A 7,174-nucleotide genomic window follows, 5' to 3' on the forward strand; every position below is an offset into this window, starting at 1 on the left:
CCTTACTTGTTGTCATCTTCAACTGGAAGTTGAAGTAATGAAATATCCCTGCTAATGCTGGATTGAAAAATGCAAGAGAAAACGTTTATTTCTCTTCTAAAGAGTGCTATGTCCCTGCCACTGTTAAATCAATAAAAAGGCACAAGAAAAACCAACGTTCACATAGCTTTACAGTGAAATTTCTTTCTGGGTTCAAAAGTTCAGATAACTTTCTTAATTAGAACAGTCCACCTCTGGAAGTATATGCAGTCATTTTTGGCTGAAGCAAAAGCAGCGCCAGTGCTTCAAAATGATATATAGATATGCTTTTTTACAAAATAATGAAACATTTGTATAACATAATGACATCCCCAACCTTTTCTGGTTAAGTCTTCTTCAGGGGCACTTCTCAAGACAATTTCTCAATAAAGGCAACTACTTTTGAAGAGAATGTCCTAAACGAAATTTTTACCAAAATGCATTGCAGATTTTACTGTCTTATAAAGGTACATGTATGTGTAAATTCAAAAAAATCAAAACATGAAAGTAACTATGAGAACTTTCTTCATTTGACTTTGTAAACTCAAGGAATAACATTATCTGACAGGAGACAAACATGTTTATTACTATTCACAATAACTATTTTAAAGTGAAAACAAAGAGCAAGGTAAATGTCTATTAAGTTACACAGACTTCATCAACCTGCTTGAAAGACGAAAGGCTTATCTGAAGACAGAACAATAAAACTGGTGGTCTTCTCTCTCCTACTAGTGCCCATACCTAGAAAGAAATTTATTCTCGTTTTAGAACTCAGCCACAGTTATCAGTACATAATCAGCTTTTAAATACACTCTGAAGTTGGCTAGCTGTAGGATCTATGGAATGCTATCTGCAAATCTGGAGACCATCGGGTCTAGATAACATGTTAGAGATGTGCCCATACCACCTTTAAGTTCACTTAATCTGTACAGGCTGGTTATTCTGCTATTACAAAGATGGTGATCAGATTTAAAAAGCAATGAATTAGTAGGAAACAGACATCATACCCCTATCACATCTGGTAATTGTCTATTGCAACTGACCCAACATATAATCAGGGTGGGTGGGTGTGTATGTATGCGCACAGGGCATATCTCAGAATTTAAATGTGTAGCAGACCTACACATATCCTCTAGCATAGGGCTAGGGAACCTCTGGTCTTCCATATATTGCTGGACTACAACTTCCATCATCCTTGACCATTAGTCATACCGGCTGGAGCTGATGGGAACTGGAGTACAACTGCTAGAGGGCCATAGGTTTGCCACCACAGCTCTACCAAGCAAACACTCTTCTCCAGAACTATATTTACCTGTCACTTTTGCAGAGTGAAGAGATGATTCAGTCTTATTAATTCATATCTCAAAGTGCTTAGGGGGCAATGTTTAATAGGCGAAGCCTACCTTATATATAAGTATTTGTGTAATGCACAAATGTTATGTTATGTTAACTGTAACATAGACAAAGTGGACAATTTCCTGATATTACACAAATTCCACATGCTTCTTACTACAAGCAGTGAGCTTACACATGTCACCTAATATAACATGCTTTTGGCCAGAAATAGTAATAGGTCCAGCTAACCTAGTCAGAACTTTAAGACAGAGACCAGTAATCTAATGCTGCTCTTTGGTTCTTCATAGCAAATCAGTGCTCAACATGCCAAGTTTTCTATTAAAATATACTTGATCAACAACAGCGTGTCTTAAAAAAAAGGGAACACTGAACAGATCCCTTGGTAGAAGGGAAGCCCAATTTAAATGGATTTGAAAACCCAAACTACTCATGCAATGCGATGTAAACTATGCTTTCATTCAATGCCACCTTTCTCTGTTGTCTAAAGGGATATTAAGAACTATGCTAACTTGCACTTGTTCACCTACATCTTTGTAAGGCAGATGCAGTGGTGGGAGGCAGAAATTCCTGTTTCAGATTCAAGGTGAGCTGTAACTACATTGAGAATGCCTGTTTTGAATTAAGGGGTATAGCATGGATGCTTAACTCTACTCCCCTTGCTAACAAAAGGCATAAGATACTTACTTCTGGAATTCCCATTCTCGATTGTCTAATGGACACACCTGCCGAGTCTTAAGCCAACGAGAGATACAATGGAAGTGGAAAGCATGCTGAAAAAAGAAAGCCCAAATTAGTCAAACAGCATGCTGCAATCTGGGTGCACTGCAATTTAGTAAGTTATATTAGGAAATGATGAGATAACAGCAGAGCGCAGAAAACGCTCAACATCCAGAACTGTAGAATGTGACACAGTTTCAGTGAGCACAACTATATAAATAACCAGAGGAATTTATAAATGTTAACTAGTCACAAAGGAAAATACTACATTGGTTTTCTGTACAAGCTTGTGCTTGCTGAACACAACAGAATTTTGGGCTACCTTAAAGCAGCTTTAAAATAACAACAAAGAATGACTTAAAAAAAGATGGGAAACAGAAAGGGGCTGAGAAAGGCTTTCACAGTGAAAACAGACAAAATGTAACCTACATTACATCTACCCTTCTCTCCTCATAGTCATAAGTTTTTGTTCCGTCATATGAATCTACTTACTTTTAATTCTATTCTTTTTACGTTTTACCACTTTTCTGTAAGCTAGAGTAGGTATTTTAGCATATGTATGGGAACACGCACAAACAGAACCTTCTTTGCAGTTTTCAATGCTTCAGGTTTCACAGTCAACAAGGCAAGCTGCTTTTAAAACAGAGCATCTGCTTTCCTCATAACTGAAACAGCAGCAATGAAAATGATAAAGAAAGCTGTATCTGAGCAACTGGTTCCCTCATGTACTCTTTAAGAGTTGCTTTGGAGATTATGGCCTTCCAAAAAACTTTGAAGTTCTTAAAAAATTGCAATGTATGTACATAATTTGGGCTTCTTCCATGTGAAATTTATAAGAAGTAGGGCCCCATAATAAAATGTCTTGTGCGTGTGCGTGGAAGAGGGTGAAAAAATCAAAAACTAGCATCAAAGGACAAGATTCCCTGCTCTAACTTCATATATAGTATAAGTAATTTTAAAGTGCAACCAGTCTGCATGCAAGTCAAAAGAGCATAAGGCTTCTTCATGCAAATAAGTGGTCTGATAACACTTAAACAGATTGGCCATTGCTGGAAGCTGGTAGATAAAATGTTTTTCCTCTGGGAATTCAAACCAGTGCAGCTTCATTTCTGACCTGCAATAGTAACAGTAGATCACACTGCGGAGTTTGGAAAGCTACCCTCTTTAAGCACAGCCTTCTGATCTGCAGTAGAGGTATGATACAGCAGGGCCACTGATTACTATATTCAGTCTATCCTGTAATGTGAGGATATTGTGGGGGTAAAACTATATGTGCAATAGGAGTCCCATATGACTGGATACCATTGCAGGCTTGCTGGAAGTCACTGAACTGTAGCATTCAATGTGAATTGCACTTCAGAGCCATTATAAACCACTTTCCCCTGTCTACAGGTTATTCCAGTCAGTAACATGAGCACAATGAACTACATTGACTTTGGATTTTTAAAAATGTTTCATACTAAAAAAGAACTGAGTTATAAAAAGCAGGAACTCTTTGCTGTTAACTTTTGCATTTTGGAGGTGGTGGTGGAGTAGACACACTTGTGCCCAATCCCAGTACCTTTAAAATCTTGGCTTTCACCATTTATTTCTATTGGCAGCTTTCATTTCCATACACTGGGACATCTGTGAACCAGGAAATTACCTATCCAGGCAATGACTGTTCTCATCGCCCTTCTTATATCTGTCCCTTACTCCCTCCTCCTTTCCAGCGACTCTATTCTATTCTTCCTCTGACATAGTTTTCTGTTGTTTTCAGCCATAATCCCATGCCCATTGAGCATGCCCAGTCCTCAATGGACTATACTGGTTCCTTCTTGTAAAGATTTCCAGTACTTCTGCAAACCTCATGGTTCTCCTGTCCTGAGTTGGCTGATACTTCCCTCTTATGTATGGGTGCTGCCATTTTGCCTATGTAAGTGTGGGAACTCATTCCTGACGATTAAAAATACAATCTAAGTGGATCAGGTAAGTTAAGCCATTATGTATTTTGTGATGATTGATCAATTTGCAGGTCATAATTGTTTGAGAAGCAATGCCAATTACCTTCCTGCAAAGACAGTTAAGGAGGACAGGGTGCATGTGCCCTCTTCATTCTTATTTTCCTTCTATCCCTATCTACTGTTTTACATCTCAGCCTTGTATTTCATTTGACCCTTGCTTTCTCAAAGTCTCCATGACTTTGATACCATAAACTTTACTTCTTGATGAAATATATTTCTAGGTAATTTCCTAGACTGATATGAAAGTAGAATAGAGTCAGCCTTTGTTATAGTTGAAGAATAGAATCCTTACATTGCAGACACCCCATGCAACAGTGCATTCTTCGGAGGTAGCTGATGCTTGGTTAGCTTGACATTCTATGCCTGTGAGAACAAGATTTGTGCACATGAATTAACATGATTCATAGCAAGTGACTCTAGTAGATGAAAAACAATGTAAGTTGTCGGTCAAATGTGGGTATTTTAGAACATCAGAAAAGAGGCAGCAGTACTGTACATTGACAAGGGAAGTTCAGTATCACATTTTTTATTCATTCAATTATTTCTAGGGTACCTTTCAAGACTGAAGCCTTTCCAAGGAGGCACACATTAATATGCAGCTTCATCAGTGAATATTGAAAACATACAATCCAATCCAAATTACAACAGAACATTCAATTTAAATAAGTCCAATAAGCCCATTAAGATAAACTCTTGAATTTCCATCTTTGTTATATCATGACAGAAATGGCTGCAGCATGACAAATTTATAAAAGCCAGTCAACTAAGTATGCAGTAAATGATATAAGTTTTCCCACTGTCCGCCACAGTGGGGTGAACAGATTCCCTTCCTCCACAACTGCTGGGACTGGAATGGGCTTGTGAGCTCAGCACAGGTTGGGGAATAAAGTTGTCCTCCACTAGGCTACTGTAAGGTAGCAAAGCACAATCTCTCACCCTCACTAGCTGTGATGGGTCTAAAATGAGTTGAGCATTATTGGAGGCACAGGGTTGTATCCAGTATTAGTCATATGCAGCATGAGCCCACTGGAGTGAATAGACACACCTAACCTCACACATCAGCATCCATGTTAGGTTGCTTCTCAAGTTTATGGGAAACGTTTAGTCTGATACAGAGAGGATTCTCCTAGACCAGGGGTTGGCAAACTAAGGCACATGGGCCACAAGCGGCCCATAGGGGTCGTTTAACCGGACCATGGACTCCGCTGCCCGCTCAGTCGGCTCCCGTGCGCCGCATTAAACCAGCGCGGAGAAGAGAGGGACCACCTTCTGCGACGCTGGCCAGCTTTCAATGGCTGCAGGAAGCTCCTGCAGCCAATGGGAAGCTGCGCACACCTCCTCCGTGCCAGAAGGAGCGCTGGAAATAGTGTTTGCACATGCATGCACGCGCACACACACTCTGGCCCACCGCAGCGTCTGCGGGACCATGAACCGGTCCAAGCCACAAAAACTTTGCCGACCCCTGTCCTAGACACAGAAGCCACTTGTTATCAAATCAAGCACTATAGTATACAAAGACCATTCAAATAGGGGAAGAGCTTGATTTAAAATTTAATGATTTATTTATAGGAATTTCTATACCACTCAACGGTTAACATACCAGAATGGTATTTCTATAAGATCTAAGAGGCTAAATTAATTTTATAACCATATTTTCTTTTCTGAAGTCATGGTTTTTGCTACTACGTAAGGAAGTTCAGTTCAGTGAGGGTCTGGGGATAAAGAAGAGAGTTCTGAAGCCTATGACACCACAATAAATAGAGTTCCTAGGAGGAAACAAGTACAATTAGTTTAAATTTACATTGCAAATGTAGTTGTAATTGTAATTGCTGCCATAACTCCATCTCTGTAACTTAACATCACAATTCATCAAGAGTCACTGGGGCAGCTGCAAAGTTATTTCCGTCATCACTTCCATTCACTTTGCCATGAACCTGCCCATACATAGTTATACTGCTTACCTCCTACCTCTATCTATAGGTACTTACACAGATCCATAATATGGTTTCTGCAAATGGCACAGTTGTCAACCACAATGTCCCAAGCCCAGAGTGCAACTGCATTCCACTACAAGAATAAAAGACATTTATCTGAAATGCATACCAATAATTTTTGAATGAAATGACTTTCTCCATTCCTTGCAATCATTCCTCCCGATTCAAATATTAACTTTTCATCCATAGAATTAGCAACAGAATTATCACTAGATTTTTTGTGTGCAGTAATCCCTATAACTGAGACAGGGGGTTTCACATATATAACTGCGGATCTCAAAACTGGGTAAAGTGACAGTAAGCCACACTTCATAATGACAAGTTTAACTTGCTCCTGCCACTTTTATGAACCAGAAGTGTTATAATTACCTTTTTAACTACACTAACTAGTACTAAATAGATTAGGAACTAGCTAACTATTCAATGGCGTGAACTATAACCGAGTTATAGAAGAGCCAGTTTCCTGGCGTTTTCATCACTTCCTCCATGACTCTGGTAACTTCAAAATAAAGATGCGTATCCCGCCATACCCCCTCCCCACAAGGTTGACTTACTCCACTACGTGTAGCTCAAGTCAAAGAGAAGAGAAGGGTCAGTAACGACAGCTCCCTCTCAAATGGGACTTGCGAGTAGAGTTCACGGAAACTAGGCCTCCCTGTGCCACCAGGTGATAACAACAACCCACCTGTTTACTGCCGGCGCTCGCTTTCTTCTGTTACAAACCCTCTTTCGGCCCTTGGGCCAAAAGCGACCCTCGTCGCTCGCAGGGCCTCCCTCACACGCCTTCCCCCCCATACAGTACGTTAAAAGGAAAGGAGAGAAACCGGTCTCGGGCGAGAATGAGGCCTAGCCCCTGCCACCAATACTCTCTCCGTTGACGCGGCCCCGAGTCCCGGCGGCCGTCACAGCCCCCTCACCTTCTTTACTTCAAAGCGCTTCTTGCCGGCACCACTATTGGTCCCACTCGGTGTGTCCACATCCATCGCGGCAGCCATTTTGGATAAGCCAGTCCCGGCAGAATGCTATCAGCGCGCCTGCGCGGGACTTGGGAACGAAGCCGCGCGGCATTTTCTCCTCTGCGTTGCG

At 40.7% G+C, this 7,174-nt stretch overlaps 1 protein-coding gene across 2 annotated transcripts; it reads right to left on the reverse strand.

Annotated features, from left to right (window-relative positions):
• Positions 1-575: 575 nt before the first annotated feature.
• RBX1 (ring-box 1) lies at positions 576-7,136 on the reverse strand (the record flags this gene model as incomplete). Of its 2 annotated transcripts, XM_083400878.1 has the most annotated exons (5): positions 7,006-7,136; positions 6,083-6,161; positions 4,387-4,457; positions 2,059-2,144; positions 576-759 (listed from the first exon to the last, which is right to left on the reverse strand). In XM_083400878.1, exons 1-5 carry the CDS (start codon positions 7,081-7,083, stop codon positions 747-749), a joined length of 327 nt encoding a protein of 108 aa, XP_083257004.1. In that variant the 5' UTR covers positions 7,084-7,136. The 2 variants fall into 2 exon arrangements, with proteins under 2 accessions (XP_083257004.1, XP_083257003.1); XM_083400877.1 differs by lacking the exon at positions 576-759 and having other exon boundaries at positions 2,055-2,144.
• Positions 7,137-7,174: the final 38 nt, after the last annotated feature.

Source organism: Podarcis tiliguerta (genome assembly GCF_965153285.1).
Source record: "Podarcis tiliguerta genome assembly, chromosome: 10".
Classification (NCBI taxonomy): Eukaryota; Metazoa; Chordata; class Lepidosauria; order Squamata; family Lacertidae; genus Podarcis; species Podarcis tiliguerta.